The sequence below is a fragment of the Ctenocephalides felis genome, unplaced genomic scaffold (genome assembly GCF_003426905.1).
Source record: "Ctenocephalides felis isolate EL2017-DRISC unplaced genomic scaffold, ASM342690v1 CF-g0.4_SCAFFOLD_01886, whole genome shotgun sequence".
NCBI classification, from domain to species: Eukaryota; Metazoa; Arthropoda; class Insecta; order Siphonaptera; family Pulicidae; genus Ctenocephalides; species Ctenocephalides felis.
The window spans coordinates 185,874,614-185,895,036 of NW_020538040.1; the positions used below are offsets into that span (position 1 = coordinate 185,874,614).

General features: G+C 30.8%; 2 protein-coding genes across 2 annotated transcripts in view; one reads left to right on the top strand and one right to left on the bottom strand.

Moving 5' to 3' along the window:
• The window catches only part of LOC113376406 (FERM and PDZ domain-containing protein 4), a 537,953-nt gene that overhangs the window by 181,788 nt on the left and 335,742 nt on the right, over nt 1-20,423 (top strand). Inside the window, exon 2 of the mRNA XM_026616309.1 lies at nt 240-282. The gene's annotated coding sequence lies outside the window, so the exon portion shown is untranslated. The remainder of the gene's footprint in view (nt 1-239; nt 283-20,423) is intronic.
• LOC113377375 lies at nt 976-11,994 on the bottom strand. The gene is made up of 4 exons (XM_026617674.1): nt 11,914-11,994; nt 5,608-5,714; nt 2,951-3,127; nt 976-1,094 (listed from the first exon to the last, which is right to left on the bottom strand). Exons 2-4 carry the CDS (start codon nt 5,699-5,701, stop codon nt 976-978), a joined length of 390 nt encoding a protein of 129 aa, XP_026473459.1. The 5' UTR covers nt 5,702-5,714; nt 11,914-11,994.

Genomic DNA, 20,423 nt, shown 5'->3' on the forward strand with positions numbered 1-20,423 from the left:
AAATACTTGATGGTTTCATAATAAAAGAAAGAGTAAACAATTCCTGATTAAATGCTCAAACCTTTGACGAAACTTGCCCACAAAATTTAGTACATTTTTTTAAAGAATGGATTTTACTAAATTCATATTTGTAAGTTGGATTATTTTATTCAGTGTATTTAATGTAAAATTAATCTCATAAGATATATGCAATGGTGAATTAATACACTTTATTTAATATTTAATATTTTTATTTACAGCATGTTCCTGTGCTTTGTTATAGTGATGGTTGACAATTACGAGGTAAGATTTTTTATTTACTTCTATTTATTAATAGATGACGGCATTATAGACATATAATATTCTCTATGCTTAAATTATAGGGGTCAATTCCTCGATAAAATAGAAATGTTATAGTAACGCTATGTTACGGGTCTTTATTCGTATCAATTGGTAGTAACGAACTGTTAAAAAGCTATGCATTTGCTGTGCTTTCATACGCTTTACACATTAAACCTAACCTACAAAATGCACAAATAACATAACAACTTTATCATAATTGCATCTTTCTGATGTCTCATTGATAACACATACGTGAAGTTAGGTTTTAAGTAGAAAGCTTGATCGCACAGCAATACATAGATTTTTGACAGTTTCATACTACTAAACATGAAGATAGACCCGCAAAATAGTGGTACATAATATTTCTATTTTATCGGAAATTGGCCCTAGCATTAAATCAAACTTTGAAATCAATATCGTATGGGTTTTGTCTAAGTGTTACAAGTAACAATTACTTGCAACACTTTGACAGTCAGTATCTCGATTACAATTTGAAGATTGTCGAAGTGCTCGGAAAGTTTTGAAACTTGTAAATCTGAACATGTTCCATATATAATGTGGCAGATGTTAAATCTTGACGCATTCTGCGTCGTCACATGGAAATATCTCATAGAATAACTATAAACTATACTTAAAATGTTTTACTTTTTAATGTTACCTGTCATCGTAGTAAAATCTTCCGCAATGTGACATCCTGATTATTTCCGTGTCCGTTGTTAAGGTTCCACTGTCCAGAGCGCAACCTCTGACTGTCATCCTTTCGCCAGTATCATCTATCAAATATTACACAAAAATAAGAAATTTATTTTATGAAATTTAGTATTTTTACCTTCTTCAGCAAGTCACAGATTTTTTCTGGCATGGTATTTTTTAGCCGAACTGTTTCGCATAAAAATTAACTTAGATGTGTCATTTTGCCTTGGGGCAAGTTGCATGATCTTTCAAAGTAGTAAATAATAGATGAAAAAAATTGGGATTTAGATATTTAAAAAAAAATTCAACAGTTTATTTTCTTTGGACTTCAACGGCGATTTGTACCAACCTCAGAATGGATTATTCACAGTGTAGGTCCTAAGGGCCTATTATTTTAATGACTCTATAAATAAACTTGACTATAAAAATTAGGAAACCAAATCTTTTGTCAAGTAATTGAGCACGTTGTACTAAAATAATTTTGTACACTATAAAAAAAACAAAAAAGTAAGAAGCGTTCTAAAAATATACTGCATGTCTGTTTACGTTAAATTTTATGTATGTACACGCGACGGTTGGTTTAATTTTCGTTTCTAATTCTGTAAGACATTCAAAGTAGAAGTAACACTGGTAAAATCTACTTATTGCTATTAATTTATTATGTTATTTATTTATCATATTCTCCACGTTTCATTCTGAATCGTTTGACACCAAAATTGAATAAAAAATGTATGAATGTGAGCCAAAACTTGAGCTTTCCAGAAAAGTAAACCTGAAGTTCTCCTTGTTAACAAAACATTGCTAAATTTTTTAATCCACGTTTTGAACTGATAACGAATATTAAAAGTTGTTGTTAAAATAATACATAATAATTAATTTCCTGAAATCATATACAGAGTATCCCAATACTTAACGTCAAGCTAAAACAGGGTGATAATATTGATCATAACTATCATGAAAAAAAAAAAATAGAAAAAGAGTTGAGAATTGTGCTGATTAGTTTTTGGTAAAGATCGGTCTCGTCGTTACTTCTAAATTAATAGTTGAAAGTTTTTGAGGATTTTGATAAAACATAGTCTGGTTAAGGAATAACCTAAAATGTGATATTATAAGCTTACAGTGAGTGTTTAATTATAAAATTTCATCGACGGTTGGAATAATAAGTCGCGACTAAATTTTAGAGCATTTTATCGTCACAATTTGAATAGGTGCTAAATCTAAGGTGACCATATTTTTTTTAAGTCAAACCGGGACGGCAATTTCCAGTTAAGCTAATCTTAAAAAAAAAAAACAAATGCTATTTAAGGATTCAATGAAAACAGTTTTCTTATATGAATCAATTTTTTTTATGATTTTTTTTTATTTTATATTTGATTTTATATATGATTTTTGTAGAAGTTTTTTCTTCGATTATATGTAATACTTTTTTATTTAGGACATAAATTTTATATTATATTATATTTTCTGAATTATATGTTTTTCTCGCTTTCGAGCCTTGTAATTTTTGAAATTCTATTCAATTTTCTTCATAAATAATCTTAAAAAAATAGCATAAACGAACAAGTTTGTTTTCATATTTTTGTTAATTTATCTATTAATTTTTAAAACAACTGTGACAATCCGGGATAAATATTTTTTTTGAAAAACCCGGGACTGTCTCGGTCAAACCGGGACGTATGGTCACCTAACTAAATATGAATTCTTATTAAGTCGAGTATTTACAGATATCCGTAAGTTCATGCAACTTGTATCAAATTCAAATACCACTTACACCAAAATTTTTCACTGAGTTCTCAAAATAACAAAATTACTTTCTGAGCACCCCAACACATTTTAAGAAACCCTGCTTGTCCTGACTTTTCAATCGTTTCTCGATGCTCCACTATGTTTGTAATATAAAAACTATCACCGATAATGTTTTTTTAACGCGACTCACCATAAACGCCAGCGATCTTTATGCAGGACGTGGCGGGAAATAGTCCGTCCCTGCCCTTTCGTCCTCCCATGCAGGGACTCTCCAGGATTCCCGTCGTGTAATTGTTGTGAAATGGGTCATCGCACTCGACATTCGCACCGTTCATCGATACACACTTGAAACAGTCGATGGCTCCAACTAAAGCAATCAAAGTCCATTAAGTTCGGTAAACAATTTGCGATCAATTCAATAGAACAATTCAATCAAACAACGAGAAAATCCTGTAATGCGCGGTAAATTACAATTATAAAGCAAGTATAGTGTATCTTGAGATACGTTGATTATATTTTTACGAAATGAAGAAGGATATATGCTGAGACTATTCCTCTACCGAATCCAGTAAAAATAATTCTATTGTTCATTATTTTACAAGTATAAGTCAAGATTGGAGAACCATCCAAATGAACTAGCAAAGGACCTACTTTCTGCGAACACTGTCAAGAGACTTAGAAGATTAGATCCATTAGACTTAGTATAGTTATATATTTAGTATAGTGCTTGTAATTATTCTCACATAATTATATTTATTATTTGCTTGCAATTATTGTCACATATTTATATTTATAATACTAACTTGAAATACTACCAATGGTTAACGCGAAAAAGAATCAAAATATATATCAACAACACCAAACTCACATATTTCAATATATATATATATATATATATATATATATATATATATATATATATATGTGTATGTATATATATAGTATAGTAAAACATCGTTAAGACGATTTTCTAAATCAAAAACGCGAAAACCGTATTAAGCGGGATACTGACAATATGTTTCAAAGTTCGGGGACCGGCGTAAAGTGGCATATATAAAGTTTATGGGCGTTTTATATAGCCAAAATATTATAAAATATCTTATATAATATTGAAGTGCGTTTCATTGCCCATAAAAATTACATCAAGGTCTGCGATTTTTTTGTTATGAGAAAAAAACATTAAAATATTTGTATATATATATATATATATAATAATATAGATATTTATACTAATAACGTTCTGTCCCAAAAAGCGTTCGATTCAAATTTTCATTCGATTTGTTTTCAATAAAAGTTTGGCGATCGTGGAAACATATTACAGCTGAGTCCCAACATATGTATCGAAATTGCTTTTTTTGCATGAGAATTTTTCCACATAAAAACTTATCTTGTCTCTGCTGAATAAATGCATAATATCGGGGACGATCTGATTTTCGTTTCTCGATGGTAATATCATGTTACATTTCTATTACCAGAACGAAAAATGTTACATATAGTGAAAAAGACACAAAGATTGCAAGAGCCTTACAATTTTTTATTTAATGAATTTTTCAGGAAATTAGCGATTTTGATGTTAACTTGAAAATTTGAACATCCATTCATTTTGAAAATATTATGAATAGCACCTGGTTCAATATAAATATTTTGCGCGCATGTAGCTTTTCTTGTACATAGCTTTTAATTGGGTAAGTAGGATGTTTATAATACATTTCTATTTTCACATCGATCATTTTATAGTCAGTATGAACGTCATGTTTCTAAAAAATATATCACGGTGATTTAGTTTTGGAAACGTTTACTCACCTGACTTACATAAAGTTCACAGATTAAAGAAAGAAAAATAACCAACACCCATGTTCGACAAATAATTGATTACTTCAAAATTTGTCATGACTAAACATTTAATCCGTGTTCAAATTTATTCGTAAATATATTTAAAAAATCAATTAAATTGAAATCGCCAAATGCAGAGTTTCTTGCATATATACTGTCCCGCAGACCGCCGCAGTAAACAGAAGTGTGCAGCTGCGTCAATTGTGAGAGGTAAATAAAATTATTCTATCATAAAATTTCGATTTCGGTATTGTTTTTGACTAATTTCAAATTTTATAAATCCTATTTCGTTCCATTATCAATCAATCTTTGATAATGTGTAATAATTTTTGTAATTGGTAAATTGTTAAAAGAGTTACCTTGATTAATGTAAAAAAATGATACCTGGGGTTAGTTGAAACATACAAGAATTATATACACCTCTCACAAATGACGCAGCTGCACACTTCTATTTACTGCGTCGGTCTGCGGGACAGTAGTATGACAATATTATGCAAGAAACTCCACATTTGGCAATTTCAATTTAATTTTTGAATATATTTACGAATAAATTATTTTAAATATTCAAACACGTATTAAATTTTTAGACATGACAAATTTCAAATTAATCAATTATTTGTCGAACATGGGCGTTGGTTATTTTTCTTTCTTTAATCTGTGAACTTTATGTAAGTCAGGTGAGTAAACGTTTCCAAATCAAGTGAAGATAATTGGGTGAATATAGAGTTCCTAAGATTTGGTCACATATAAATTGGAGACACTAGATATTTTATTTATATTAATCGTAGTTTACATTTATTAAAAGAATTGCTTAGAAACATGTCAATTTTAAGATCAAAAGTTACAACAAGCCCTTAGCTCCACCACCTATTAAGTTTTTAGTCATGACAAAATTGAAAATATTTTTTTTTAACATTGGTGATGGGTTATTTTTCTGTCTTCTACCTCTTGTTTATGGAACAAGATGTTCCATCCATGACTACTGTGTCTCTAATATTACAATTTCCTACTAACCTGGCAGAGTGAGGTAATTCGCCGTCGCTATAAATATTATGAACCATCTGTATACCTTGAGAACAGCGTTGCCAGTCGCCAATGGTTCGAACATTTCTCTTCGTTAGCTGAAATTGAAATCATTAGATTAACTCGAGCGGAAGCAATCAATAGCAAAACTCACTATGTCACGATTTGGGCATAGGAGTTACATCTACCTACTACGAGTACGTTGATTTACTATATTGGAAGTTTGACTGAAAACTAATCGATCGAAACTGATAACCAATCGGTTGTGAGACTGGGAAACTTTGGGAATGGTAATTCATCTATCGGGGATAGATGGATTGAAATCATATGCACGTCTGATTTTTTTTAACTTTCCAAAGGATGTTGTATGTATGTGTTTTCCAATAAATGCAATTTGTTACATTTATGATTTCTCAAGCCACTCTGAATCTCATTGAATGAACAATTGACTTTTCATTAACGTCTTCTCAAAAATAGCCACTCAGCTTCTTGATGCACCAATTTCAAGAAGACTGAAAAAGGAGCTTTCCAAAGATAATATTGAGAATCTTTAGCACTACTACATCCTTATAGAAATGAACAGAATTGGTGAATCACTCGTTGGAGTGATTCTCCAACTATCGATAAACTAACCCTTTCCACTCGCGAATTCTGAGATTTATATGAATTTTGCCGTCGGAGCGGCGGCATCCAAGTGGAAAGGAGAAGAAAAGAAAAAAATGATAAAAGCCAAATAGCTCATAGGATGGTACTGTATTCTGATTGCCGTTGAAAATAAAAAATATATATAAAAAAAATTATGCACCGAATTCAAAAATGTAAAACCAATTCGATGAATCTCGATAAGGACTCGCGTTCATTAGTTTTTCGAGACAATCAGACTAGCCGTTGTTTACAATTAACAGAGAAGTTCAAAAATTTTTTGCCCTCATCTTTATCATAAATTCTGAAACTTTTTTAAAAACTTGCTCCAAAGATATCAGATGGGAATCTCCTTTTGATGTTGATGATCACCTTTTGATGAAATCCTTCAGGTCGTTACTTTACAATAATTTGTTAAAATTTTTGTTTACAATTTCATTGAAACTTTGCATAGTGATACAGTTTGTGGTCTAAGTGTACATCCTAATTTGATAGGTCTACGAAACGTGGTTTAATTACAAAAGTTGATTAAAGTTTGAAATAATGAGCTGCGCTTTTATGGCATGCACCAGGTATGTTCTAAATGTGTGTTTGTACAGTATAATTAACATATATAATAAAAATATCAATTAGAAATTGCTCTGATTAGTTTTTTGTGAGAGGTGAAACTTTGTTTTTAAAATAGACAGTTGAAAATTTTACTACAGTCGTCACAATTTTACTACATCCTAATTGCTATTGATAAGTCGATTATTTACACATATGGGAAAATTGTCTGAAGGCAAAATGTCACCTATTTTTTTTTTTAAATCAGAACTTAAGAATATTTTTTTTAACTATATGTGGCTTTTTTAAATGGTAGCTATCTATCAATTATTTTTCATATTTTCCATTTTCACTTGAAAATATAGCTCAGAAATATGTTTCTAATTAATAATCGCACATCTCGGGCACTGAGGTGTGAAATGGCAAATGGAAATCTCTCACACTATTCTTTTTCCTGAATCACGTTGGAAATTAACCCAAATCATGGACCTGCCCTAGGGCAGTACTACCCATTATTATTTATTTTATATATATGTATGTGTGTGGGTTGTGAATGTGTATTTGCAAAATTTTGCGATAAATATGCTCCTTATTAAGTTTTTTTTTAAATCGCATTCATTAGGAATTTCTTCATTATAAATACACTAGGGCACTATTGAAAGTTTTTCAATGTATAGTATATCAGTACTAATAACTCTTAAGCATTTTACGTTTTCTACCTACTACGAAAACTTTTTGAAAGAACTTCTCTGATAATGGGAAAAGAAGTAGAAATTTTATGTGCTATTAAATCATTTTAATGTGAAAATATAACATACAAGCAATTACGTTTATCGATGTTCTTCTTACTGAATTTACTTCAAACTTTTGCATTTAGCACACCATTATTGAAACTCTTAAGTATACAGGGTGTACAAGAACTTCGAGTCAAGCCGAAACAGGGTGAAAAAATTGATAAATTTTGAATAAAAAAATAAAGACCTATAATTGACTAGAATTGATTAGTGCATTTTACTCACAATCAGTTCAAATGTTCAAACAATATTCAAGCATTTGAGTTAAATGTAATAGGTATTTATTTTTTCGAAAATTTACAATAATAAAATTATCAAGGGGTTTACTAATTTGCAATTATGATCCAATGCACCAACTTTTGATGAAACTTGCCAACACACTTTAGTACATTTATTTTGAAGGAGGGACTCTTAAAGTCTTAATTTTTGAAAATGTTGGGCAAATGTGTTATTATTTTGTACTGTTATTGTTGTAAATGTTATTCACGGTTACAAAGTTTAAATAAACAAAATTAATAAAAATTAACCACAATAATCGCAAAATGGTTATAATTTTATCAAAGCTCTAAGTTGCACTTAAAAGCTCATAAACAACGTGAGAATTGTTTTTTCGATTTTTTTTTCAGAACAGTTTAGGCCAATACTATCATCCCGATTTGGCTTGACGTTAAGCTCGGAGACACCCTGTAGATATATATATATATATATATATATATATATATATATATATTTCGTAGTCGTTATGCGAATTGAAATATCAAATTATTTCTGATAACACAATTGTGACCCTTCGACCCTTTTTGGAATTGCCAGAGGTAATCCGCAAACATTAGCGACGATTGAATGACATATATACATAATGTGATAAATTTGCAGATTTTTGGACAAAAATGTAATCCATTTTCAATACTTTTTTCGTAATAACATTATATTATATGTATTACAATATGTTTCCAAATAAAAATAGCTCTTATCCGGCATTGCTGCACCCAATAAGAGTCACCAGTATTAGAGTTATTGTGATTAAAAGAGATAAGCCAACCTTTGGGTTGCCATCTATAAAAAGCCACATCTTTTGTTCTCAAAATTATAAAATTTTAAATTAATAATAGTATTAGCATCGACGCCTAATATATGTATGCATTTATGTATGCATATGTATATCATTTATTATGATTATATATTAATCTCATTTTATGAGCCATTTGCATTTGTTATGAGGAGTATGAGGTAAAATTGATTGTTTTCCATTTGATTGCAATAATGGCACATAAATAAATGTTGAGCTTTAATAGAAATATGAATTTTAAATGAAACGTAACCAGCATAATGAAAACGTACTCGTATTAATATTAAATTTCATTGCTTCGAGGAAAACCATATCTGAAATTGAAAAAGAAAATTATAAATTTGAAATAAAAATTGTTATACGTACAATTACGTGTAGTATCTAGGCAAACAAAAATATAGAAAATTAATTAGTAAAATATATAATTGTCTATTATTTATTTTTATATGTGGAAACGTAATCAATAAATCAATAATTAAATAATTTATCAAATATGTGATTTATTTATTTTTGCTATAATTTGAAACTTTTTTTTGTTATATAGTAATTTTCACACCTGTCCTGAAATGGATATCTAAAAATGTAGAGAAAAAAATATGAATAAATAAATAAATATATGGGTACTTCATAGATATATTTATGATTTTAACATAAATAAATAACCGTTAATTAACATATTGCCATATGCTTTACAAATAGTTTTGAAAAATTAACAAAATTTTCATTTATACTAGATACTCTTTATATAATATTTTATCTATCATTCAATCTCGTAAATAAAAATGTTTTATTAAATTTTTATTGAAGGATAATAATATATTTTATTAACGTATAAATTATATTTATAACCACTGAGTTTCAACCTAAATTAAAACAAATGCCAATAAAGAAATGACTGGATTTACTGTCATATAAATTTTCATATTGATTCGGAATCAGAAATTTTATATAATATAGATAATTAAAAACTCTATATATAAAATAAATGTAATTTTTAAAGATAAAACGTGTCTCCTCCGTTTCTTCAAAAACTGCATTTTTTCCACTTTTTGATACAAAACTGCTGGATCTGACTTTGCTAAAAACTAATCAGCACGTACCCCATTAATACGAATCGAATGTTTTTTTTAATCAAATCATGTGATTAGTGCTTCCGAATTCGTGGACGAACTTACACACACACATTCATTTTCTTTAAGGTATGCCAAAATGTTCAGAAACCTTTAAAACGTTAACAAATAATTTAAAAACTACATACCAACATGAAAAATTATGTATTTTTAGGTTAGAAAATCACATGAATTGAGAATAAACATAGTGGTTTCTCAATTTATTCTCAACTCAGGTGTTTTTTTACCCTAAAAATCAATCATTTTGGAAACTAATTCAAATTAAACATAGTTCAAACACATAAAATGAGCTATTATTTTTTTTATCTGAAATTAGTAGTCTTTTTTTGTCAAAAAATATATAATTTTGCATTTATAAATATTTATAAATGCCAGGGATAAGATTATATTCCATTCTTTAGGAACTGTTGACTATTAAAAAAAGGTGATGTCTAATATTATTTGAAATAATTTTAAAGTGCATAAATGTAAAAAAATCGTTTTTACAGAAGTTTCACATCCCTGATTTGTCGAATTATTCATACATGAAAAAAGAAATAAGTTTTTTGTTTTGTTTCTTTTTTATAAAATAATATCTTTAAAATTTGTGACACTTGATTAACTATGTATTGAAATTTTTATTCTTGAAAATCTTGTCATTTTTCTTGTAAACCTTGTAAAATATTTATTTAAATTTGTTTATCATGCTGAAATTAATTATTGATTGAACTTTCCGTAGGGTAAGTTATAGTAATCGCAAAAAAAAAATCGAAAATGAAAATTTTTATATATCTTTACGTTTCAGGGGTTTCTGAATATTTTGGCATACCTTAAAAAGAAATAGATGCATGTGTGTGTGTATGTGTGTATGTGTGTGTGCGCGTGTGTGTGTGCGTGTGTGTGCGGATACAAATTTTCATCGAAGATTTCGGGAACACCGATCAACCGATTTGAATAATTCAAAAAACATTCGATTCGTATTGATAAGGAGACGTGCTGATTAGTTTTTGGCGAAGGCAGGTCTAGCCGTTCCGAAGATATGGAGCAAAAAGAGCCAAAAACGGTAACTCAGTTTTTAAGAGGACGGAGCGTACGATTTGAATAATTCAAAAAACATTTTACTTGTATTAACAAGATGAAGAATTGATCAAATTTTTATGAAGGCAGGTATAGCGATTTCAGAGATCTAGTGAAAAAAGTAAAAAAAATGCCATCTGGCGGTCGAAAATCATCATTAGACAAATGCACATCAAATTATCAGATACTTTATAGAGATTTTAATAATAAGTAGAAATTTTGCTTACATTCCTATGAGTTCCGTACAAATGTTCATCCGTTAGACGGCGACGCGGCGCTTATACGCTTGGACATTTCGTCTCTGTGCAGTTAGAGTAGTACGATTGCTTTGAAAAAAAGTTCAGATTTTTCAAAATATGTCAAAAAAATGTCAAATTTATAGTTTCTCAAAAATCTGTTTTTTTTTTTTCAAAGTAAATTTGTTTCAAAAATGTTAATCTGTTAAAAAAAAATTAATTTTTGGTACGGGAGGTTCCAGCAATTTGCCTTAAGGCACGATGCCATGCGCCCCACTAGTTATTTTGGCTATTTGACGGCGAATAAATATTCCAAAATATGCATATGTATGTATACATGTAAGTATGTATATAAGTGTTCACCCATTTACACGCGTGTTCCTTCCCCACATACACATTCCATATAAATATCTGTACCAAGAAAATCTCATCCATGTGATGTATATATTACGTGAACAATATTTATATAAGCGTTCTAATACATTCCTACACCATGGTGTTCATCAATATGTCTACAAAAGCTTTTGAGTACAGACAAAGCTTAAAGCTCAACAGACTATATAGCGGAGCGTGTACACACCGAACAAAGCATTCGCATATATAACTAAAATGGGCGTGTATCTCTTTGAGATCAGAACACACATTCAATATGGTAATGGATAGATCAGAGGCAATGGATGGATTGGAATTAAAATGAAATATAAGACACTGAGGTAATAAAGTTAGGTGTAAATGGATATATAGATAGTAAATTACTTGGACGGTAACGATTTTATACACTTTTTCTGTGGTGTGAGGGTTTGTATAACAAGTAAGTAACATACCTTTGATCACCATAAGACAATTGATAACAACCGAATGTCGCTCAACAATCTTTTATCCCACATAACCCAAAATCGTCTGACAGATTGTACACACTGTATTAATACTCAACACAGGTAGATCGACACCAAAATCATTCCACATAATGTCAATTATCCCATAGTCAATTACCTCACGTGTTTTCTCACTTTGTTAAAAATCAATTCCTTCGACATGACACTGTCGGACTCGAACACGTTGATGTGTACTGTATTGTATTAGTTCTGGGGGCGCAATACGCGCTGTTTTCTGAAGTGAACTCGCGGAGGCTAAATATCCAACGCGCAGACGTACAAACACCGAACGCAGTACGACGCGGTGGCGCGTACACGTTCGAAAGGTGAAATCACATACGTGGGTTCGACTAATGTTATTTTTCATTTAGATATATGTACTATTTCCAATTGTTCTTTAAGCTGACACATTGTGCATGGCATCGTGCTTTAAGGCAAATTGCTGAAACTTCTTCGTACCGTCATTTACCTGCCTTAAAATTTTTACCTGCTTCAATTTTTTTTTGAAAAGTTTGAACAAAAAACCTATTTTCTCTGAAAATTTGAAACTTTCGAAAAATCAATTTTTTTATTGAAAAATTAGAATTTCTTTGTAATTCTGCAAAATTTTGAGAGTTCTGAAGAGGACTTTTGTTTGAACTATATAAGTGAACTTTAAACATTATAAATATTAGTACGGAACCTATAGAAATGAGAACAAAATTTGTACTTATTAAAATCTCCATGAAGACTTAAACGAAACTGGCCCATAGATCTACTTGAGTAGATTTATTTTCTTTAAGTGGTCACTCAATGGAGTGATCCTAATACTATTATTTTATTATTATTATTATTATTTTTATTTTTATATTTTTATTATTATTATTATTATCATTATTACTATTACTATTATTATTCCTATTATTATTCTTATTATTATTACTGTTATCATTATCATTATCATTATTATTTATATTATTATTTCATTTATTATATAAATTTATATTTTGTTGTTAAATCATAGCAGAATAGCTTATAAAATTTTATGTAATTTTCATTGCTGTTTATTAATAACAAAAAACTCCATAAAATATCTGACAATTTATGTGCATATATCTAATGATCATTTTGGACCGCCAAATGGCATTTTTTAAACCTAATTTATTAGATCTTCGAAATTGCTGAACCTGCCTTCCTAAAATTTAATAAATTCTTTATTCAGTCTATATATGTATTTTTTTTAAATCATTCAAATCGAACGCTCCGTTCTCTCAAGAACTAAATGGCCATTTTTTGCACATTTTACCCCTCATCTTCAAAACAGCTGGACCTGCCTTATCCCAAAAGATAATTAGCACGTCTCCCCAGCAATTGGAATCAAATGTTTTTGTAAATCATTAAATTCGATCCGTGCTCGCAAAATCATTGACAAAAAATTGTATCCGTACATGCATATGCACACAAACACATACATCAATTTTGGTATGTCAGAATGTTCAGGAAGCTCTGAAACGTAAAAATATATAAAAATATTTATTTTCGATTTTTTGCGATTACTATTACACTACGGAAGTTAATTTCTAGTAATGATAAACAGAAAAATAATAAGAAACCAGAGATAATGCTTAATAAAAAAAATTATCAAAAAAATATAATAACTATAAAAATAGTAATAACAATTAAAAAACTACTCCAGTATTAGAGAACTACTAGTGTAGTATTTGAACTGACAAAAATTACCATGGACAAAGTGCAATTAATTATTACAACTTCACATTATGAGCATATATGCATTGCAGCAATGCCCACGAAGGGCGATTTTTACTTGAGAATATATTCTAGATCGTGAAAATTTGTTATACTGCTCGATATTGAGTTAGTCGAGAATGGAATCAAATTCAAGACTAGTTTAACCAATACACTTGGATGGGCTCCTTTATAACAAAGTGAAGTGAAATTTAATCAAAATACAATTCATATTTCTATGAAATATAATTAACAATTATTTCTTTCGAAATTAATTTACTAGTCATTCCAAATGAATTAATGAGTTAATTTGCGAAATATTTGTTAATGTTTGATAATTACTTAATTACAAGTGCATAATTTTTCTGCATAATTTTTATTAATGTTTTTTGAACTAGAATTTAACCATTTTCCATATTTTTCATGACTCAGTATTACAAGTAGAATTTTCTGAATATATCAACTTTTTTGTACACAGTACAGAGATTCGATCCGAGCCCCTCCTAAATTCAAGCCAGACACGTTTCTGTTCGGACTAGCCGCCACTATTAAACTTATTAATATATTCAATTTCAAATTTGATTTAAACTGTAAACGGCCGAATAAATCTAGGTTGCATCTATTGGAATATAGTGAAATCATGTACAACACAAAGCACAACTGTTACTTTTAGGGTTCGGAGTTTAGGCTTGAAGCACCGCGCGAAGGTGAGGTAACTTGCTTCTCTCACAGTCGGTAGTTTAGGGACACACCATTTGCTTTTGAAACTGTAACGTGCGTATTAGTGGTGTATTGATAATCTGAGATTAAATTTCGATATCACCTTATCTTATATCAATCTTATAAGAATTATCTTTAAGATGATAAAAACGTAACAAGAAATTTTTTTATTTGTGATCGTAGCTTTTAAATATTTATCTGTGTTACTGACGTTACTTTTATGTGGATTATATATACAAACTAGTGGGGCGCATGGAATCGTGCCTTAAGGCAAATTGCTGAAACTTCCCATACCAAAAAAAAATTTTTTTTAAAAAGATTAACATTTTGGAAAAAAATTTACTCTGAAAAAATTAGATTTGTGAGGAACAATAAATTTTTGACAAAAATTTACTTTTTTTAAAAAATAAAAGACTCTTTGGAGAAAAATTTACTTTGAAATATTTTGGAAATTCTGGACTTTTTATCAAAGCGTACTGCTTTAACTGCATAGAGACAAAATATTGAAGCGCGTAACATTGCGTACGGAACCCATAGGAATGTAAACAAAATTTATACTTATTGTTAAAATCTCTATAAAATATCTGATAATTTGGTGTGCATGTCTAATGATCATTTTTGACCGCCAGGTGGCATTTTTTTAATTTTTTTTACTAGATCTCCGAAACCGCTAGACCTGCCTTCATAAAAATTTGATCAGTTCTTCATGTTGTTAATACAAGTAAAAATTTTTGAAATATTTAAATCCGACGCTCCGTTCTCTTAAAAACTGAGTTACCATTTTTGGCACTTTTTGCCTCATATCTTTGGAACGGCTAGACCTGCCTTCGCCAAAAACTAATTTAAATAAATAATTTTGACTTTGTAATTCAGTTTATATAATTCTATAAATATTAGACAATGTTGCAGTATTTATAATAATCTATTTGATAACATTTATTATTCCCCGAACATTTATTTCATTACGGTACGGGATATTCCAGCAATTTGCCTTAAGGCACGATGCCATACACAACTAGTTTTTTTTAGGTTTTCAAAAATATTTAAAACTTTCAAAATTTTTAAATTACGATACTAGAAGTACCATTCATTTCCCGTAAGGCACGATCCCATTACCAATAATTAACTTCCCGTAGGGCAAGTTATAGTAAACACAAAAAAATCGAAAATGAAATTTTTTATATATCTTTACGTTTCAAAACCCTCTGAACATTTTGGCAAACCTTAGAAAAATGGATGTGCGTGTGTGTGTGTATGTATGTATGTATGGATACAAATTTCCAGTCACGTTTTCGGGCGCACGGATCAACCGATTCCAATGGTTCAAAAAACATTCGATTCCTATTGATAAGGAGATGTGCTGATTAGTTTTTGGCAAAGGCAGGTCCAGCAGTTACGGAGATAAAGAGCAAAGAGTGCAGAAAATAGAAATCGAGTTTTTGAGAGAACGGAGCATCCGATTTGAATGATCTAAAAAACATTCCATTACAATGACTGGGAGAAGTGGGTATTAGTTTTTGGCAAAGGCAGGTCCAGCTATCTCGAAGATACGGAGCTAAATGTGCAAAAAAATGCAATTTTTGAGAGAACTAAGCGTCCGATTTAAATGATTCAAAGAACTTTCTGCTTGTTTTAACAAAATAATTGATTTTGGAAAAAAAATTGTTTCAATTGTTGATTTGCTTATTTTGGGTTGACATGGGGGGCAGGGGAGTCTGGATGATGATTACGTCATAGGTAGTATATTTATTTTTTACATTAATTGCAAAATGTTTATGGAAGCATGGAGGTAGGGGGTAAGAGCTTTGCTTACTTTTGCGAGTGAATAATTGTAATTAATCTGCTTACGTAATACTTAAACTATCCCTATATCGAAAATATTTCAGATTTTTATTTTAATTCTGTTCTAATATACTTTAAACAAATAATTTCAACTTTCCAATTCAGTTTATATAATTCTTATAATAAATATTAGACAATGTTACAATATTTATAATAATCTATTTTAAAACATTTAATATTTAGATCATTTCGTTACGGTACGGGAAGTTCCAGCAATTTGTCTTAAGGCACGATGCCATACAACCCACAAGTTTCTTATTTGAATTACACTACGACACTACGATTCCAATAAACAATCCACATCGAAAACAAAAAACATCCAGTGTCCTCTCTAGCTGGAAATTGGTATAGGTGTCGCAGCTCTCCGTGGCCAGAGTGCAAGAGTGAGAGGGCTGCCGAAGCACGCCGCGATCGTGTGTCAGAATGGGCGCGGACGTGCGCGAGTGGGAAAACGTTTCAGCGTTTCTCCAACGCTGTCGGATCGAGATCGTCAGTGTCGGCCGCGTTCCGCTGCGATCAGTCTGTCGTGCGTTCTCGGGCGAAATGACGTTGAACCACTTGACATATGAACATGTGCCACAACGGTCGCGAAAATTAGAACACAACTAATTACTTCCAAAGTGATTGTAATAAGTGATTTATTCATTCTGTTATACTGTTTAAAAGTTTCTGTGTTATAAATTTGACAGTGCTGTTGTTGTTTATCCATGTGTTTTGTGTTGTTGTAATAAGTGTTTTGAACGTGGTTTCTTATGGCAGCTTGACATGTACGTACCTTGGCATTTATAATTAGTATGAGTAATATGAATGTATAATTTAATGCTCTTTGGGAATTTCTTTACCAGTTTACAATGATTCCCAAAGTGGTCCACATGGGAAATAAAATAGGTGTCCACAGTAGTGGATTACAATGCACCACGTTAATATCTATTTACTTTATAATATAGTAATATTTTTTTAGTCATTTTTGGCATGGGGCTCGCCCGTAGGTAAGCGGTTAAGAGCGACGGGACTTGTTTCAGAGGTCCCGGGTTCGATACCTACTTCGAGCAACCTGTTGTCAGGCAGCAGTGACAACGATTTTCACTTGGAAATATAGATAGCAATATGTTTTCAGGTGAAAATAGCCCTTGCCCGGCATTGCTGCACCAATCAAAAGTCAGCTCTATTAGATTAATTCTAATAACAAAAATCATCAAATATGGATGGATTAACCATTGGGTTACCATCTAAAAATACAAAGTAAGGAGAAGTTTCAGCCCAACAGCTCATAGGACGAAAGGTTCTGATTGCTGTTAAAAATATAATAAAAAATAATTTTTTTTTGGCCTAAGTAGGCATTCGGTTTGTTGTACCAATATGGTTAAGCTTTTCAAGAGTCAATTTCCTGACCTCCAAAGGTCCATGACAACTTTCAGAGGGTCCACTTTAACGGAACAAAAATTTTGGGGTTCACAGTAATGGATCACAATAAACCACGTTAATATCTATTTACTTTATCTACGATAAAGTAATATTTTTAGTCATTTTTGGCATGAGTAGGCATTCGGTTTGTTGTACCAATATGGTTAAGCTTTTCAAGAGTCAGTTTCCTGACCTCCAAAGGTCCATGACAACTTTCAGAGGGTCCACTTTAACGGAACAAAAATTTTGAAGTCCACAGTAATGGATCCCCAATTAGCTGACTATTGAAAGGTTTGGCAAAAATTTGTGTCATAGTATTTTTTGATACTAAAGATTTTTTTTATTTGCTTATAAATTACAATCTGTCTATACAGAAAGACATTGAGTAATTAATGATACTAAAGATAAAGATCGATTTAATAGTTGTAAAATAAACAGTAGAGGTTTAGCGTTATTACTGATCTCCTAACAAAAAAAAAGGATGTAGCCTGGACATCATTTGCCGGAAGATTTAACATTAAACCTTACCACATTGTTGCCAAATGATGATACCTAAATATTTACTTTTTGCTTACTTTATTTGTTTGTTATTTTAAATTCAATTAATAAATTTTACGCATTTATATTTATTATTGTATATTATTATTTATTATTAGTAACATGTATTTTTATTAGGGGGAAGTCTCCAACTGGCGGACACCTAAGGTTATTTATAAATAAATCAAAAAATATTTTACGAAATGTTTGTTAAATTATGACTTATGTTAGATAACAAAGTTAGAAATCAAACTAAATTAACAAAAACGCAATCTTTGCTAAACAATAATTAATACTATCAATCAAACGTTGGTAACAAAAAATATGATTTCACAAAGTGGCACCTAGTACCGGACATTTCAGAATAACCAGCATTGAACACATATGTAGCCATCTCCACACTCTGGAATTTCTGGACATTTGTGTTTGACGAATATTCTTAGATATTGCAAAAAAAATCACTATGATCTCAGCTGGAGCATTCATCATAAGATTTTTATTCTTTGACTAGAAAATACGAAATATGGGGGTATGTAGTGACCGTTAGCACTCATACAGAACAAAATTAAATAACTAGAATAAATTACGTCAATTCTCACAAGAAATATCAATTTGTTTACTTCCGGCGCTAAAGGATGACTTAGTGTCCGGTGCTAAGGGACAAACATGTTTGTGTCATTTAAAATATCTAATAATATTCTACCATTTTACGGATAACAATCAAAACACTACTTTTATTTTTGAATGCCACTAAAATATAAATACATAAATACACTAGAATTACTTCCATTGATATTTATTGACGCCGTGTGTTTTGCGCCTAAAACAACAAAGGGTTGCTCCCGCCGTGGCCTTGTGCGTCACAGGTAAGTCTTGGCGCGTGATACTGCACCTGGTGACCCCCGCGCCCCTTTCACTTGTATTTTGAATTAAAAAAATTTATTCTCGCTTAAATAATACGTGTTAAATAGAGTGTCCGGCTTTAGGTGCTGTCCAGCGTTACGGGACTTCCCCCTACTTATTACTTGTATTCATACAAAAGATCGATGTCAAGTAAATAAGGGTCCATGGCAAAGCCCAAGGGGTCTAAGTCACAAAAGTTTGGGAACCTATGAAAAGTCGTTTTATATGATTTTCGAGCTTGGACAAGGTTTATTTGTTATAAGCTCCAACAATTGTCAGCCATGTGCATGTCCACCTTCTTTAATATCGCTCCTCCAAAGTCCTGATGTCTTGGTGTAATACTCTCGCTAATATCTCCAAAATTTTCCAAAAATCGTTCTGAATAAGAGTGCGGGTGATGAATTCAAATCAAATACCAATCTTATTATTACATCAAATATATCAGTTTTTAATTCTTTCGGTCTTCGCTTTTAACTTAGCTTTCTGCATCCATTACTTGGTAGGCAGGACATGCTGAATTGTTGATGTTCTAGGTTTATCATCTTTAGCTTGGATAGGGGTTGATGTCTGATCATAAGTAGACGTCAATATCATTAGGATTGTGTTTTATGACCATTTGCTTCAATTGCCCGAATTAATTTCATATAATACCACACAGAAGAAACAGAAGAAACAATCGTCGTGTGTGATTCTGAGTTTTTTCCCAAAAACGTTGGGAACCTATGATCCGTTGTTCGAAATTTCGAATTAGCGATTTTTGATTGGATAATACTGTTGCCTGCAATTATTTGTAGCACTGTGTGAATTTGTTATGATCGCAACAAAGCGTGCATTTCTGACCTCAGAGAAAACTTTCACACGTTGAAACCATTGCATCAACTCTGCCAGTACAGACAGACCTACATCCATAGCTCTGCGACCATATGCAAATGACTGATGATGTACACATTGTGATTGTAAACAGAAATTTGCACGATAACCATACCAACGGTCTCCTGTTCAACCAATCAAGTGAATAAAAAAATTAAACTATTTACTTTTTCTTATCTGAGCTACATACTTTTTACTTTACTTACATATAGTACACATTTACTTCAGTATATATTTAATTTTCTTAATGGATACTTCTCCCGCATACTCGATCATGGAGGTGTTAGAGTAGGAGATTCTATTTGGATTTTTTCTGGTCTAGAATTTTCAAAAAGTCGATTCTATTTTCTTAATACGTCCAAAGTTTGTTGTTCAAGAATATGTGTGCAAGAGGATCTTCATTTTTGATTTATTTTTGTAGATATAGCTGTTTTGACGACCATACTTCTCCTCTGTTT